This window comes from Lagopus leucura, unplaced genomic scaffold, assembly GCF_019238085.1.
Source record: "Lagopus leucura isolate 7727_CA_CO unplaced genomic scaffold, USGS_WTPT01 Super-Scaffold_100015, whole genome shotgun sequence".
Lineage (NCBI taxonomy): Eukaryota > Metazoa > Chordata > Aves > Galliformes > Phasianidae > Lagopus > Lagopus leucura.
Genome location: NW_024962269.1, coordinates 8,319,503 through 8,338,149, shown reverse-complemented (window position 1 = coordinate 8,338,149; position 18,647 = coordinate 8,319,503). Strand labels below are relative to the sequence as shown.

At 41.8% G+C, this 18,647-nt stretch overlaps 1 protein-coding gene across 2 annotated transcripts in view; it reads right to left on the bottom strand.

The window, feature by feature from the left end:
- The window catches only part of PDE8A (phosphodiesterase 8A), a 108,677-nt gene that overhangs the window by 29,277 nt on the left and 60,753 nt on the right, over window positions 1–18,647 (bottom strand). For both annotated transcript variants that reach the window (XM_042875595.1, XM_042875596.1), the window contains exons 2-4: window positions 4,948–5,004; window positions 2,820–3,010; window positions 2,074–2,130 (exon numbers count right to left, since the gene is read on the bottom strand). In XM_042875595.1, coding sequence (XP_042731529.1) covers window positions 2,074–2,130; window positions 2,820–3,010; window positions 4,948–5,004 — 305 coding nt within the window. The remainder of the gene's footprint in view (window positions 1–2,073; window positions 2,131–2,819; window positions 3,011–4,947; window positions 5,005–18,647) is intronic.

The following is an 18,647-nucleotide window of genomic DNA, read 5'->3' as shown; positions in this document are numbered from 1 at the left end:
TTGTCTACGACAAACTCATATCTTTGGAACAGATAAGCCAATATTTTTTCCTATTTGTAAGTAATGAGCTTCCTGCATCGCAAACAAGTAATGCTTCAAACAGTTTAATTAGCTAGACTGTTGCATGGATGCTTTTTTGGTACCAGGTCCTTGTTATTTATGCTGTCCCTATCCAAAGATGCACCTGAAAGTCTACATGAGCAACGTTTTAAGAAATGTTTTGTTATCTGCATATACCAAACCTTATGGGACAACTTAGGGTGGCTGAATGATGATGGATTTTCCAGTGTTGACAACCCAGCACCTACTAGCAGGTCACTTCAGAATGACATACTCCTAAAATGAGATATCTGAATCACTCTGAAAATCTTGGCTGTATCAACTGTTAAGAGACACTCCAACATATGTGATGTATGAATGGAATCTGGAAGAAAGGTCATTATGTTAGATTTCTGTAAACAAGCAGATGGAAGCTGGTCATGTCTAGCAGATGGCACAATAGCTTTTCTTCATGTCTGAAATTTCTGATCCGATGGCATCTCTTGTTTTTGTTTTCCATGCACTTGTTTCTTAAGCACAAAGAGAATGATGCCCATCAAGAGCAAGCAGGGAGACAAGGGCAGAAAATATCTCCATTCCTCATGCCAGCTATCTCAAAATGCTGCCTCTCAAAAGTACAAAGAAAGAGATCAGGAATACTGCAGGAAAAAACAACCTCAACAAACTAAACTGCAGGAAACTGAAGGATTGCAAACCTCAGAGAGAAGCCCTTCCAAATGCTATTGGCTAAATGTCAGGCTTTTTCACAAATACACTTCTTGCAAGAAAGGAAATGCGTGAAAGTTCTCACTCTGTGAAATCCTGAATAGAGACTACAGAAGGCATGTGTTAGCACACAGGAATTTGAAACAACCAACAAGTTGAGAGACAGACTTACTTTTGAAGTTTCCCTAACAGGGGTAATAGACATCTGAAAAGTTTGAGAACTCAAGCTTGTCACTGCAGGGAGCCATTACCTTGTCCCAGCACACAATATGAACATTTTGAAAAGACAAAATCAATTGCAGGGTTTTTTTTCCCTTTTTGAGTAACTTCCTAACTGTGAGTCAGCAAGCCCAGCTTCCAATTTCTCTTAGCTTTTAAAAAGGACTTGCTGGCCCACAGAACCACAGGGGTCTTTCATATACATAAAGAAGCTCTTGAGTTAGTTCACTGTTTCTCCCCTGCTCCTTTTCTTCTCCTTTCTTTGGTATTACTTTGACAAGAGATGACTCTGATTGTAGAAGCAATGGTTCCCATAGTCATAAGACTTCCCAACATAAAAATAATAAAGACTATATTTACAATGGAATCCTCTGAAATGTTTAATGAGGATCTGTTGTTTGGTAGTGATTGTGGTGGAAAGCAGGATTGTTAATGGAAAATTTAAACACCTCAGAATTGGCTTCCAGAATAAATGTTTTCTGAGAAATGGCCAGTTTCAAATTGTACTCAGAGAAAATTAGCTCAAACCCATTTCCAGTTAAATATATTGCATTTTTGTTACTTCTACTTTACTTTGCATTTTTGTTACTTCTACTTTACTTTATGATATATAAGTAGTGTGTTCAAGAGGGAGGAGGAGGAAAAAACATGCACTTCTATACTGAGATGTCTTAACAGTCCGTGTTATTTTCAGAATTTCCATGCTCAGATGCTGTTTCTCACTGCTCAAACTGTTCTATAGTTTTTTCGTAACTCTACAGATCTCCTCTTTGTGATGTGATTATTCAGATTGAAAGACAGATCGAGAGTTCAGTGTGTTATATTTATTAATATCCAAACGCAACCTATGAGGCAATTCCACAGTTCTGCACGTGGGGTTGCAGAGGTTGAGTCAAGCCTCTTCAGTAAAAAGTGGAAATCATAAATCCTGTGGCTAGCAATGGTGACAACTCTACATGATAAAATCACATAAAGTGATAAACTTTACAAGAATTTCTAATTCAAGCTTTTTTTTCACTGTAGGATTTGCATTTGCAGTGTTAAGATTCACACTTTGTGGGTGAAATTTGTAAGTAAAGATGTATTTACCTTCGTACTACACCAATAATGACTGTATTTTCTGAGGGTTTCGTTGTTCTGATAGACCTTTGAATAAAAAGAAAGAACATTTAACATCTTTTAAAGTTTGCATTTCAGAAACTGTGACCGTACAGAATCTTCATACGCTATTTTTTTTAACATGCCTCGACTGCATGCTTTGATTTAACAATAGCAAAAAAGTTAGATCTGAAGCCTGCAGGATTACTGAGAAAAGAGAATAAATGCAGCAATGCCTGAAACTCCATGTCAAGAAAAGGACATACAGAATGTACGTCAACTGAAACCTCAAATGCTGTCGAGGGGAACAGCAAAAAGTCAACCTTCTGAAATGGCTTGAATGCGTTAGTAGAAAAGGGCTAGTTTCAAGAATTTGGCCTCACAAACTTAAGGAGCATTTCACTTTACAGGGGATGGAAGGTAAAAATGAGCAGTGCTTCTATCTCGCAAACGTGGAGCCAGGTATTTGAAAAAACATTCCACTATGGCAACAAATTTGCACTCTGTAGCTCCACGCCAGGTCAAGCTTCAACTGTCCTAGCAAGCAACCAAAAATGCCAAAGCACTGAGATAACATTGATGAAAATGGACTTTTGTCAAAAAAAAAAAAAAGAAAGCCAAACAGTAACATTCAATAGATTTTATAGATGGGTCATAAAAAAAGCAAGAAATCTTTCCTGACGAGTTGACGAGTTATCTACATAGCTATTCATTAATTACCCTGAAACGGTGTTTACCTGCACAATGCTTCCGCATCAAAGTATCTGGAATGTCTGTGGTCTATAATGATAATTTCATGGTGTTTATCAAGAAAACATTCCAGCGCAGACTCAGGCGTCCTGGCAATATTACATCGAAATCCAGCTTTCTCACAGGCCCAGCAGAACCCGTTGCTCTGGTTATCTTCTTTGGCAAACACTAGAAGTACCTGGTTCAAATACAGAGAATCATTACTAACAAATCATATAAATACATTAGAATCCATGACTTCTACCCACTTTTAACAAGGTTAGCCAACATGAAGTCACACAAGATGGAAGTATTTCTGTATATGAAGACCCCTGTGACTCCTGTGCCAAGCTTGCCATGAGATTTGTATCACAGAAGGGAACTACCATGCCGGAAGTCCAGAACTGGAAGTTAGGAGAGCTATGATTTGCTCTGTCATAACTTGCTGAACAACTGCCAGTAGCATTCCTCTCTCTGCGTCTTTTTAAAATCAACACAATTCCCAGAAGTTCAGCATTCCTTACGAAACATGTTTTAAATTCTACGGTGGAATAGTCTATGAAAGACAAACATGAAGTCTACTAAGGAAGACTTCCACTGACATGATTGTGCTTTGCTTCGGGGCAGTATTTCATAGAGAATAGTTCATTTTGCAGAGAGAATACGCAGACTGATAGAGTATACATCTATGTTAATGCTGCTTCTGTGGACGACTCAGTAGATGCAGTCTTCTGGGAAGGATGGATAAACCAGACCAACATTTTGGCCCACTGTCTCAGGACACCAATCTTTCAGTAATTTAATCAAACTGCACTTAAATATACGCTTTGGTTAGACAACAATGTGCAGCATGTGTAACTCATACCACATCCCACTGCCGTTTATCTCCTGGGTGACTTTAGGAATTCTGTGCTGGTTACACTTTGGACCAGGTTGATGGAATGTTTACCAGTAAATCTTAACATTTCCCTGCAGTGCATATTTTTTAAGAATGAAGGACTTAGTACTCATTTAGTTCAGATTCCTTTTATAGTAACCTTTGCAAACCTGCTTGAAAAACATGTCATACTTTGGCTATATTTAGTGGAGTTAATTTATAACACTCTTAAGAGTGGAATAATGGTTTTCAGCATTAGCACAGAGCAATCAGGAGATCTTATTTGTATGATCACCTTCGGCAAAAATGTAATGTTGTCTGACCTTTCTTTCCCTCCTATCTGCCAACTCTCACAAGGATTAACTGGTAGAATGTTAGATTGGCCTATGACTGGACAGAAGTCATACAACCATTAATAACCATAAAGGGGGGCAGAAACATTCAAGGAATGTTTCTGATTTATACCTGGAGAAAAACTGGATTAGGTTGTCCTAATATTTGATGTTAGATGATAAGACTATCTGTTCTGACAATAGCTCAGGAGGACTTTGAACTGTTCCTGAAGACAGACATTTTCAAATCAGCAGGTCCAGATAAGTTTCACCCAAGAGCTTTGTAATTAATCACCGAGGAACATCTTGGATTATTAATACTTCAGTATGCCACAAGACACGGGAGAATATTCAAAGGATGTTCAAGGGAGTCAGGTCCCATCCCAGACAAAAGAAGGGGACAGCTGGCATATGATCTTTATTAATAAAGAGATAAAGGAGTTTGAAGTAATGCCAGTCAACAACAAATAATAATTCAAAAAAAAAAACCAAAACAATTACACGTATTGCCAAGCTCACTTTCTATCTTCTGTGATACTGCAAGTTTGGTTGATGCTAGTAGTAATGCTGGTGTAATAGACTTCACCAGGACATTTGACTGAGCACTGTTCTGATGAGATTTTGATTAAGTAAATGCAAAATGCATTAAATAAAATGCAAATCATGGAACATACCACACTGACCACAACAGAGGAAATGGCTATAGATGACTCTGTTTCTATGAGTTGAGAGACGTTTGGAGAAAAGAGTTTGTCAGGATTTTTAGAATATCATATATAATGTGGTTACAGCCTGTTATGCGCAGGCATATCACTTGGCAAAAACACTGTGATGATCCCCATACCACAAAAACTCCAGACATACATCCAAAGTTAACTTCTGTGATATCTGAGAAATTAAGACTTCGGTTGGAACCGCAGCTCCTACCTGAAGTTGATCTTGATGAAGTCTCATAGGGCCAAACTGCACATCTGTAACTGGTGACTAGAAAATATAAAAAAGGATCTTATTAGCACATACACACCTAGAGAAGAAGCAAAAATAGCTCTGTTAGAGAAGACTTATTGACTACTGTTGCACAGATATACTAGCACCGTTACAACGGTCTTGTTCTGCTTTTGTAAATGCGTGTGCTGAGCTGTGTTAACACCATTATAAATCAGGTCAGTTTTGACTGTTGTATTTTAAAAAGAATGGATTAGTCCAGAAAGTTTTGTAGACAGACTGTTGGTATTTATTTGGTTTTTGTAAGCCCCGTATGACATGAGCTGCCTTGCAAAATACGAAAGCATTTTAAAAATTAAAGAAAAACAGAAAACAAAAAACAAAAATAAAAACCCAACAACTTCTAAAGAGCATTGAACCTACTGGAGAAAGGCAAAAGAATGTTACTCCTAGCATTTCCTATGTCGTAGGTGCCCACGAGTGATGCAAAAGCACATAAATGTAGTAGCCTCATGGATGCTGGGCTGTGTCCCCTCCTTCCCACCCAGCCCCTCCAGGGCGGGCATCAGAACCCAGATATCTGTGTGACATTGCATGCATTCAGCATGCAGCTTGGCTTTGAGAAACCCTGTAAAATGCTGCTGTGGTATGGCATGCTTTGTGCATGCAGTGATTTCTGCACTAGATGCTGTTCTAGTAACTCAGCCCAGCAGCTTAGCTTTGTGTGCAAGTCAGGATCTTTCTTCCTCACATGCCACTGGAAGCGATGGAGGTGAATGGCCCAGGTGCTGCTTATGGCAGCTGGCTCTAATGCAATTAATCATTGGGTACCACTGACTGGAGTGCAGGCTTCAACACTAACGACTTTTCAAGGCATCTGGGACAGACGTTCTCAAGGAGATAAACGTATAAATACAGAGGACACTAATAGGATTGTGTAGGTTAGAGTCTTTGGGAATTCCCACTTGGCAAGTAACTGCGTTTTCATGTTCTTAAGTAGCTCTCATCTCTTATCTCTGAAATGAAAACTAGAAATCAGGAGTAACAATGCTCCTGATTCCAAAAGGGTTGCAGTGTCCGGCCAACGGTCCCTGAAGAGCACAGACTCTGCAAAGATACTGGAGTGAAAACACAGCAGAAAAATGCTATGGGTAACGCAGTAAATGGAAAACATCTCCAGATTCTCGTGTACAAAGTAAAGATCTCTTGAGTACAAAGGTGTCATTTTTACATTGTTGTTTTTCAAAGTAAAGCCACACTTGAAGATCAGATTTATTGCTTTGCACTCTAGAACGTTTCCAATAAGTAATTTTAGAGAAACCTCACCACATCCCACAGAAAAATCTTTTTGAATTACATGCTCTATTCTTTCTTTGACCTCATCGCTCCATTGCTCAGCCCTCTGAGTTTCTCATGTGTGATTTTATTTACTTATCAACTTGGAAATCATCAGGGTAACATTAAATGAGCAAGAAACACAAATCAAGAAAAAATGGCAACGTAGCGCTTACAAAAAAGGAGCCAGGGTTTGCTGTGTTATTTCAGAGGGCCCCAAAAAGCCAGCATTAAAATTGTGTGGGTGGGCTTCAGGTTTACTCTCAGCCATCCTGGATTCAAGTGGCTTAATTTAAATGCTCTCTGGTCAGTTCTTATAATTTTAAGACCCCAAACCTCTCTTCCATAGGAAAAAATCAAACTGCTTTCTCCTCCCTCGAAGCCCATCATCCACTTTTTCCAAATCTGCACCAGAAAACAGCAAATAGTTCTGCTGACAGTGCACGGAGCAGAAGGAGATCCAACCCCATCTGCCAGGGCTGTGCTGGCCCTGCAGCGCTGCCAGCAGTGACTCCTTGTTCTCAGAGGGATCAGCAGGCATGCCCAAAGGACACAGAGGGGGTGTATCTATTGAATAAGCGATGCCTTTCTACAGTCAGTTCTCTGGCCATGACCGCATTTCAAATTAAATTTTGCACTATTTATTTTGCTCTCCAGCTGCCAGCATAAAGCAGCAAGTGTTACTGTTACGGTTCCACCGTGAGCTGCAGGGCACAGACTCGGAGCTGAGCTCTGAAGTTTGGGGTCTCTGAACCCCATGTCTCAGGGCAGTGCACTCTCACACCCAGTTCCAACACAGACCAAGCTCTATGAAGTTATGCTACAAGATTTATCCTACAGGGAATTCGCGGAGCCTGCAAAGTGCTTTTATGCCAGCAAACTGTGGCATTCTGACACTGAAAATACCCATGCATGCACCACTGAAGCTTAAGTTACAGGCACTGCCCAAATGGGAAGCTGTCATTACACGTTAACTGCCTGTCCTGGGCCGAAGAAAAACCCTGCTCTGCATCTCCGCTACAAAACATCAGTGAACTCCAGGTAATTATTAATCCTGTTGAAATCCGTTCAATCACTTGATTAATCATTTCAACTCTTTGTCTGCTGCTGATAGCACTCGGAAGCAGCGTGCTGATTAAGTGCTGTGTCAAAAACCAAGGCTGCAACAAGGGTGAGCTGAAACTCTATGGATGAATGAAAAGAGCTTTACGAACATAAGCTCACAACAAACCAAGCCCAGCCAAGGCTCGCACGTACTGTAACAGCACAAACACATTCTCATTCACTTAAGAATTTTGCTTTCCTACTGAAAAAAGAACCAACCCCAGCCTGCTCTAAGTGCTCACACACAGCACTGCAGCCATCCCGTGTTCTCTGACCCACTGCCTGTTGTAACCACTAAACTGAGAACACTGCAACTGCTGATAGCAATACTGCATGTTTCCCATGCTCAGAGATAAGCGAATGTTTGATAAATAAAAATAACTGAAATAAATACAGACCCAAACAACCATGACCGATCTGATTAAAGTACAACAGACTCGGCGCTGACCTGATATAACCTGGTACAGTACTTGTCACCATCAGTCATTCCTCACATTTTGCCAGGACAAAATCGACAGCAATGGTCTTTCATGGTGGCTGCTGTTTAAGTTTTTTTTCTTCCTACAGCTACAAAAGCCCTGTGGAGTTTGCCCAGTGAATAAATATAGTAAGGACTAAGGGTGGACATAAAGCCAGCTCAATCCGCACACTCCCTGCGGCGATAAACTGCCTGGTTGGAGCGCAGGACACATCAAAGCAGCCTGCATTCCGCAGGTCTCTGTTTGCTAGAGGTCTCACATCTTGGCTCCCTCCAGCGCGCCTCTCCTACCATTACCAATTGGAGAGGAGAGCAAACTAAAAGGCAGCGTCAGCCCCCCGCACCCTCTGGCCATTAACTCCCATGCAGTGCTCCGCTATGGTGCGGCAAACACATTTCTTTTTTAGAGCTATGCTCTTAGCTCATTTCTTTCATGAAGTTTTTGTGGCATGTTTTAAAGCAGAGCCTCGGGCTGCCTGAGGCAACCTGCTGACATCCAGGCTTCAAAAGCAGGCAATGAGAAATGGTGAGCTGTTCAACACCAGGTAACTGCCCATTCAAATAAAGACTTCAGCCCTAAGGCCCTGATTCATTATTTTAGGACGTGGATAACTACAGTGACATAAGACTTCATCACCGGGCTTATTGGACTGCTGTCAGAAAAATTCATCATTTTACTCAGATCAATACTTTAACACATCATAAAAAGTGTGTTTTATTTAGTTTTAAAATGCATACTTAAGTTTTGCCCACATAGTAGGAAGGAAGACTTGACTCATCACAGCAACAACCAAACACCAAAACATGCTCAGAGCCTTAGGATGGCTAGAATACTCAAAATTCAGATTATGCTAAGAAAAACAAAGGGATGAATTTTACAAAGGAAAAAACATATTTCCTTAACCTGCTGTGCTAAGCATAGATTTATCACCCCTGAGAGGGAAAGCTCAGACTCACAGGTTCAGATCACACCTCAAACTTCAACTCCTTTGGAATCCATTAATGGCAGAAATTTGAATTCCACATGATAACATCAGCTCTCAAAAACCTCAGCCAAACACTTGTGTTTGCTGGAAGGCAGAAAGTACCCCATCGGCTATCAGAGCAATTCCACAAAGAGAATAACCTGGATTTGCTTCACTATAAAGTAGGAGTCCAGTAGGAGTCCCCACAGTTACTCCTTTGGCCATTTGGAGGCCACAACAATTAGATCAAAGAGCAGGAGGGAATAAAGCACCTAGGGTTACCTGCCTTCAATTGACAGATTCAAGGATGGAGGCAAACCAGGCTCTAAAAGACCCGAATCTGTACTTAGTTCATCTTTTGCTGAAATACAGAGCTCTAGAAGGCAGCTAACATTTATCAAAACTGCTGTTCAGCCCAGATGAAACCTGCTAATTCTATCCCTTGATATCTTTTCCTATTTTTGTTTCATAAAAAATGTAGACAAATGTCACAGACTCAACAATTTAAATAATGCAGCATTCTGACTCAATGCAATTTGTTCTTATGAAATCCAGCATTTATTCTAAATCTGGCTCCCCCCTGATGCACCTCTGTCAACAAAACAATATGGAGTCAGAGCTGTATTTCAAGGTCTGAAGATCACCTGAAGTTCTGGTATGATATCTTTATTTATTTATTTTGTTTGTTTGTTTGTTTCCAGTATTAAATTAATTTCTACAAGAATTATTTATGATGCTGCCATATGGTGATACAGCAACCAACACAAGCAATGAGATATCATACCCTCTGTTCCCAATTTCTGAAGTTTTAGTAATGGTTGTGAATCAGTTTTACATAAATGCCTTGGGAGGCAAGCTCTGGCCTCTGATTCACATCATTAGGAACACAAAATTTGGAGAGCTTGCCGTTTTTGTGAGAAGTTCTATGGAGCACAGTGAGTTGCCTCTCGAGTGAGGCTGCTAAGCATACCAGCCATGGGACCCATGCTCTTATTCCTGAGCTCCTGGTGACACCTTCAACTGAGTACGTTGTTTGTTGTATTCTGGACCTAATTCCCATCTGCACTGCTTCAGAATTAGTCTGAATCCAATACATACAGCTAAATTAGAACAGAATTGGAGTAATATAGTTACGAAATTGGGCTTACTGCCTTCTAGCACACTTTAAATACAATTGAGAATTCATTCCGCACCTTTTGGAAAATCTTCCCGTATTTGTAATACGAAATTACTGTTATCATGTTGCAAGCATGACATTATCAGAGGCGAATCATTTCATTATTTTGGAAAAAAAAAAAAAGAAAAGAAAAGAAAATGCTGTTCCAAAGGAACTTTTATAATTATGTGCAGTGTGGTAAGGCCTGGGTGGCTTCTGGCCCAGACCAGTGGCCCACTGCGGTCAGCTTTGTACAATTACAGAACAGAAGACAGTAACCTCTACCACTGTTAAAGGTCAGAACTTATACACAGAGCACACCAACAGCTCTAAGGATTCCTTCAGCTCTTGACAGGATATTTAAATGATAAATGTCATTAACGCTTAGCGTGCTTACAGCACAATCACACAGATCTCAAACCCGCAGAGGCAGCTCATGAATCCACATGATGCTTTCTAACCAAAGAGAACACTGTTGAATGGGAACCAGTTTTCACATCAGAAGATATTCAAGTCCAGCAAATGGCATCTGCTGCAGCAGTTCTCTGACCCAGGGATCCTCTAGAGATCTGCATGATATACACAAGCACACTGGGCTTGAAATGTCATCTGTTTGTCTTTATTTTGCATTAGATTGGAAAAACATGAAACAAATGTTCTACAACAACCCCAGAAACGTAAATACCCTTAACAACGGTCTGTGGTCCATCATCATCATTTTGTCAAACACCTTCATGACCAACCAGCGCGGAGTTTAAAATGCCCTACACCTTCACCACCTCAAAACCTGAGCTGATTCACTGGGGTCTCCCCTCAGGCTGCCCACTGTGACTGGAAGCTTTCCTGGAACATCTCTCTGGAGGCCACATACGCACAGACCTCAGCTGGAGGCTGCGGGCTCTCCCCACGCTGGATCCCTGGAATGCTCACTCAACTACAGCCAAATATTTCTGTGTGGTGAGGACATGCTGTAAAGCATTTGTAGTTATATCCTGCGCTAAAGAGAAAAACAGCAGCTTAAATGATCTGGCTTGTACTTTAGAAGAATTTTTTAAACCCTGTAATAACGGTTTTCTATACATAGGTTGCACAAATGGATGCCTTTATCAAGGCAAAAAAAGTAGTAAGAACAGTTTCAGATTTTCAAAGCTAAACGCGGTTCATAAGCATTTGTCTTTTTGGAGAGTCCAGTTTAAGAATGTGTAAAATGCAGAAATTGAACTGCTTCCAATGAAAAGAGAGGGCATCTTCAGGATATTAGTAACATATTCTGTTTTATTTGTTTTAAACAAAATTTAAGTGTTGGCTCGAATATCTGGCACCTCAGAGGGGAAGTGTCATCTAAATTCAGAGGCCCACAGTATTTTGGGGTACATTGGGATTTGCAAACAAATAGATCCAGCACTGACTTTCTCAACACCTTCTCTAACTCCAAAAGAACTCATCCCTCCTGCTGCCTCAGGTGTATGAATGTTGCAGGCCAGCTGCAGCATCACTACTTCCCGTCCCCCAGTTGTGTGGATGCTTCCACACAAACACTGCATTCTTCTGGCCCAGAGGGAAATTCTTGCTGCCTGCACTTTCACAGTTGAGCTGCACAGCAGTCTGGGAGATTTAAATACAGCACAGTAGTTCTATTGTTTAATAATATCCAAGCCGCTTGCTCTCTTATGATTCCGCAGAAGCCAGAAGATCCCGGCAAGAAGCAATAAGTGCTAATCTGTTTTATATTTGTCTACCAGTTCTCTTCCTTCTAGCAGCTCCCACTTGTTAGTTTTTAGAGATGATTAGAGACACATTAGGATACAACAGATCTCCATCACTGTCACTGTAAGCTTTATTTTTTGCTTTATTCATATGGATTTCAATGGTGTTTTCATTGAACCATCTGGATTTTAATGGGTTCAGTATCTAAAAGGAAATTCCAGTCTATTAGGAAGACTTCCAAATACTGTTTTTATGTGTCAAATCAAATTTTCATGCCTTCATCTACCAACACTAATTGCCACAAACAGATCAAGCAAAGCAAGAACGTGTAGCACAAAATAGCATGAATGGGTCTGTTAGGTTTTCTAGAAAACCTCTGCTCCATCCTGAGCCCCCCTTTTATTAAGGAACAAACTTGATTTTCCTATTGCCATTAACAACTTACTGTTCATGCTGACATGGTGGAAGCCTGAGCCCTTGGCAAATGTACAGTCAGAGCAACACCACATTACAAAAAGAGCACAGGTAAATGACATGCAATAGGCTGACAGCACAGCCTGCCTCCTGGGAACCCCCATGTTCCCAGCTGAACAACTTAGAAAATTTTACAAGAAAAATCTTTATATAGATTTCCTCACTGAAAGGCAAATCTGAGGCATTACACTGTGGGGAAAGACAGCTGTACTGACCACAATAATTCTTTCTATCTGCTGCCACTCGCTACCATGACAGAATACAGATCAGCACAGGGAGATATTCAGTAGCGATAGCAAACATTTCAGGATTTTTGTTTACTGAATGCCACTGTCCATTAATAATTGAGAAAACCAAAAGTGATGTTCTTGGCCTCTTACAAATGGAGAACTTTATCTCCAATACATCACAGAAAGCTTGAGATTACAAGCATATTCGAGACATCCTTTAAAATAAATACTAGGAAATTCATAGCACCGTGTCCTCTCTTCTGCTCTCCAGCATTCATTTAGGATGATCATACCAGAGACCAACAGGATTACACCAGGTTTTATCATGGGGAGCAAACAGACAGATGGATTTAAGAGAGCTGGGATCCCTCCTTTCTTCTGTCCGCTCAGAATTTCACTAGCAGGGACAGTGGCTGCTGGAGGCTGCTTTCCTCTCACACAGACACCTCTTCATTTCGGAGGACCCACCAGGTAGGCTGAAACCCGACAAAGGCCTTGTGCTCGCGCCTGGGTCAGGAACACACCGCACTTCTGCCAGCCCACAGCGCCCCTGAACTGTTACATCGCATGCGCTGTTCATGGGATTGCTCTTGGTTTTTTTTTTCCTTACGTACAGTAGAACCTTTTTACAGTCACACCAATCCCCCTGAACTTTGCATATCTTTACTAACGTGGATTTTTTCATTATAACCAGAATTCCACTTTTAATTTTAGCTCACTTGGCGAAAAGAATTTCACTCTATCTGCATTTGTGGTAGGCACACTCCAGCACTCTTTTATTTAACTCAAAACATTACTTAATGACTCTAACTGCATTACTATGTTTGCTAAGAAATAATCTCCACAGCCCCAGCTGTCCCCTTACCAAAGAGCTGCCGAGGTGCCAAAGATGACACTGCTGGAATAAAATGAGTTAGCACAGAAAGTGCTTTTGCCTCAAGGAATGCCTAAGCAACCAGTACATTACCACCTCCCAGTAAAGTTTCACACACCAAAACTGGGAACCAAGCTCTCAGTGGAGCCGCTCCCTTTTAATCAACAGCCCTTAAAGTAGCCACTGCGGTCATTAATGGAGATGCAAATCCAGCTGGTATCTACCATCCAACAAGGCAAAATCCTGCCTGCTGTGAAGTCTGTTGACTACACAACTGTCTGGGTATACTCTTTCCACATCTAAGGTTTGTATTTCTCAAAGTACAAGAGCTGTAACTGTGCAGATAGTAATACACTGATGTTGAATAACCTCATAAATTGTATCTTCTATTTACGCCTGAGATTTACAGGAAAGAGACAGCATCTGGAGATACCCGCATAAGATCCTTTTACCTGGTTATGACAGTAAGTGAGAGAGCCCTGCTGCACAGCAAATTGGGAAGGAAAGGTCTGTAATAAGGCGGGAGACCGCAGGCCAAGAAAAGGAGGTGAAAAAACACTGAATAAATCCATAATGTAAACACATGCACTAGAGCTAGGCTGCAAACTGCACAGCTGACTGCACGATAAAAGCACCAATACTCAGCACAGAGCTAGTGGTGGTGAACATGGTCAAGCAGACCTGGCCCTTCAAGTGTTCTTTGGACAACCAGTTTTAAATGGTGCTTCCATTGCCTATAACATGGGTAGGATGTCTGGAATCTGTTTTTCCAGAAGCTGTATCAGCCTCTTCCAGTTACAAGTCACCAGACCCTGCCACAGGCCCACAAACTCTTAGGAAAAGCCAGCTGCCTCTGAGCTCCACTGGCCATCTCTTACCAGCTCCTCATTCTACTCGTGCAGTAACAATAAAACAGGCGAAGGAAGAAAGAGGTCCTGGTTGTTATACACTAAAACGTTGTCAACCTATGCAAAACAAGGTGATTAGTCACAAGAAAAACAGGCATCTGTCCAGAATCGATCTCCCTTAAGATACAAATTCTGGCACCTGACAAGATGGAAGCTCATTTCATCTGTTTTTCAACTATCCAAACTATGTTTCCCTCCTGGATAAGCTTTCTCTCTCTCCTGTCTTTTCTATGAATGGATGTGACAGGCCCAGGCTTTTTGGTATGAGTGGGAAAGCTCCATGCCAAAGCACAAACAAGGGAGAAGAGACATTAAAGTCCTGTCTGGCGACACCATTAACAAGTTCACAGTCACCATTTCCTTCTTCCTCCCCTGCACGAAGTGTTTCTTCCCAGACAGTGATCCAGACTGCTGATAGCTCTGGCAGGGAGCTTTTACCAGAAATTTTAGCAGGAAATGTTCATTTGTGAGCCCTTGTGTCCTCCCTGTGCTACATCTGCAGAGCCCCGTGCGGACTGCAGAGCTGCTCTGACAGCCTGCAGCATGCTGCAGGAACGTCCATGGCTCTGAGCTGAGTGCAGCACCAACTGCACACACTTGTTTTCTTTCTCCTTTTCCTCCCAGTAATGAAATACAACAAGGTCACTTGGAAAACTAGAAAAAAAAACATCCTATGTACTCATTGAAGAATAATGTAGATCAGACTGTTGGAAAGTCTTAGATCACCTGATTTCTTTTTCATCCTCTGTGAACTTTGAACATAAGGCTGTAATTACTATAAGCACGGGAGAGAGCGGTGCTCTTGATTAGGAAAGCCTTTATCAATCATGAGATGTTTCATTTGATTTATGTGTTTGTGTGTTCCCCTGAGCCGGGACGAATGGCCTTACCACACTCATATTTGTGTGGTTAGCGGATTTTTCTGCATCTCTTTTGTCCTTATCCTCCAAAGACACAACAAATGGTGTATTGCTAAATGTTGAACTTTGCAATTTTCGTGCTGCATTGCGACAGTAATGTATTTTGACTAACTGCACGAGCCACCAACATGTACAGTCCAGGCAGCAGCCACAGAACACCAAAGGTTTACTTTTTTTCTTCACTGCTTAATTTGAACCATTATGTTGTACTCTGGATGACTTCAGAAAATAGTATGAGGTGCATAATTTAATCCAGTTATGTATGTAATCTAATTTTGCTTAAGAACATTCAAATGTCTTCCAACAAAACAAACCTCCTCTAGAACAGCAGGAAAATATTAGAGGTGGCATCAAACCACTGCCCCATTAGATATAAATTGCTCACAGCATGTTCTCCACAAAGCAGAGTAACAAAATTTGCAGGCCGTAATATGAGGCTCTACCCAGAAATACTTTCCAGATGAAGTACGCATGATTTGCGGTGGTTGTGTGACACAGACAACAATGTTCTGCTGTTGGATGGAGATGATCCCGTGCATTTCGAGCTCTAAACCTGCCCATTCTCCCTGCACACCCCCTTTTCTCAGTCCTGCACGAGGAAAGCTGACTAGGACTCCAATACAGATGGGAGCTGTGTGACTGCTGCTGTCAGTGCCCTTTCCACACAGCTGGCTGTGAATGCTGAATGAATGAATGACTACCTGCAAATCGTTTTTGTCAAGTAAATCTAACAGGCACAAGTGTGTGATAGTTCAGCCTCATGTCTCCTCTTTATTTTACAGCGCTAAGTGCTGTCACTGTTACCCATGTACTCCTTGAGTGGTAATGAGTCTCGTACATTTTAACCAATTAGGACTGATTTCTTCTATTTTCTTTTACAACTGAAACATGTCTATGCCAGGAATAATTTTTCTGATGCTGCAGACGTACCACATACCACCTTCCTACTTCAGTGGAGTTCTAGGACATAATTTCATAGCATCTATGACAGCTTAAAAGTTAAACTGATGATTTTGCATTGCAATTCTGCTTTGTACTTTTAACCTATTCTATTACATCTTTTTAAACGCTTGCATGGCATGTAGAATTTCCAGGATTACCACTCGATTGGCTGCCTATTTTTTCAGGAAGAAGTTAGTTGCAGCCTTCCAAGCAGCACTACACAAGGTAATGTCTCCCACATAACAAGCAGCTTTTTGCATCGTCTGTAGCACCTGTAACACATCTTCTGGTAAGTACAGAACTTTTTTTTTTTTCTTTTTTTTTTTTTTTTTTTTTTTTTTCTGTGCATGATAGCATATTCTCTTCTTGAAATGTTCTATTATTTCCAGCATTTCTGTCGTACAAGTTCATTTAATTTAGTTACTAACACAGCGCCTATTAGTTGCTTTCTTCACACAGTTCCCCCACAGTCTCACCTGGAACTCCCCCAGCTTCATCTGGCTGGAAAATCAGAATCCCTTTGATTGTAAGCCACGGATAGAGGTGAGTGTTCATTTCTCTCCCTGCTCTGACCTCTACCACCATGCTACAACTGGAGCCCCAGGCTGATTCCATCAGCACTCCAAGAGTCAGAGAGAAACATCTGGAACTTATTTGTTAGAAATAAAATAAATGACATCTTTTCAGGAGTTCTGCTTGCACCTGTACTTCTAAATCTCTTCCACAAAGGCAAGTTCTGAACAAATGTAATCAGGAGCAGGAGGCAGCAGCTCTCCTAGGGGCCCGGCTGAGGGCCTGGGAAGAATGGGGATGATGCCCAGAAGCACGGGATGCTCCAAGCATTCCAACTTCAGCAAAGCTGCAAAGGGAGAGGGAAGTGAGGAGCCCCAGGAGGAACTGGAGAGGTCAGGGCTGCAAACAAGGTCGTGATGGGAGGGCAGAAGTCAAAATAATCAAACACCACCGCTGTCACCTGATGGGAGAAGGGCACGAGGGTACAGGATGAACCTCTGAAAATATGCAGAGGAGGGAACAGGGAATACACAGAGAGGAAGAAGGGCAGTGAAGAAACAAAGAGAGAGAAGGCCCTGCCAATTGTTTGGATGAAGGTTACCCCTGCCTAGGCACCACACTCATTGTCTGCAGCCGTCTCCTTTCCTGCAGCTTTCCTGAGCCTCCCTGAGCACAGACAGAGCTGGTTCCAAAGCGGAAGGTGACTGATGTGGTCCTGTGCTATGGGCAGTCCACACAAGGACCAAATCAACTTCTTTATTTGTACTTGTGTAGTGTGCAAGGTTTTCATTGCAAGGGTTTAACAGCCTGGAGCAAAAGCTGGCTGTATCTCATCCTGCTTGGCCTGGCAGGCTGTCCTGGAGAAAGCTCACATGTGTGATCTTAGTGAGACAGTCCCACTGCAAATGGAACCAAAGCCCTGAGCATACAAAGCAAACACACCAGTACCACAGCTGGGCACTGCATCTCACTCACCTCTGCACACTGACTGCAGGGCCCTGCTGGTGAAGTAGGATGCTGGAAGGAAGCACAGGAGCTCTGGATTATGTGGGAACCAGGTGTGGCACTTTCTGACCATAAAGATACACAGATAGAAATATCACTTTTCCATCACTCTGTGGAGTAACTCTAAATGGTTTGTTTTTTAAAATAAAAGACTTCAGAAGATTCCTTACAAGAACTGCTTTCATTCAGTGCGATGCCGCTCTCAGCCAAGTACGCAAGCTGTTTGGGCAAAACAGAAATAGGATTTGGAGATGGGGTGATGGGGAAACCATCTGCAGCACGACAGATCTACAGAAGAGAAATACAGTGCAAGCACTATCAGGTGCACCGTGTGCCCTATTTTTCAAAGGTGGTTTCTCTCTTCCAATAGGTGTTTCCTTTTGCTTTGCGTGACAGGAGGCTAACAGGGTGCTGCTGTCAGTATGATCGAGTAAAGCTGCTCAAAACATTGCCTGGAAGAACGGTTGAACTAAGGTCTGCATTGCTCATCACTGGTTCTTGTCCAAGGGGAAGTTAATAACCCTGTGCCACTGGCCAAAACACAAGCAAACCAAAACGTAAGGGGATCAGGCCCCTGGCAGTGTGTCAGCAGTACTGATCTCAGCCAGCTAGCAGAGGAGTGCTGCTGCACGCCTTGCTGGCAGTTCTCTGCCCCAGTGTGACAGCATGAGCAGCAGCTTCAGGCTCAACAGTTTGCAGAATGCTTTACAAGATCTGAAGGTGGTTTCACATAACATCCTACAACACCAAATTATAAACCTTTCAAATTTATAAGACTGGCTGCCTCAGGAAGGAATCTACTGATAGCCTTCTGCAAGAGAAACATACAGAAAAAAAAAAATCCAAATGCCATTTAGAAAGATCACTGAAACAAACATGGATTTTTATCACGGCTCAACATTTAAACTGTCAGCTTTATCCTCATGATAAGTAAGCAGCTCTCATTTACAACTGAACACCTACTTTATTTATTTAGCTATGCTGCATTTAACCTTACATCCTGTCTGCTGGGTGCATCCGGCTCCACTGCTCTCCATGCTGCAAAGCTTTAGCATAAGGTGGGGGAGCTAC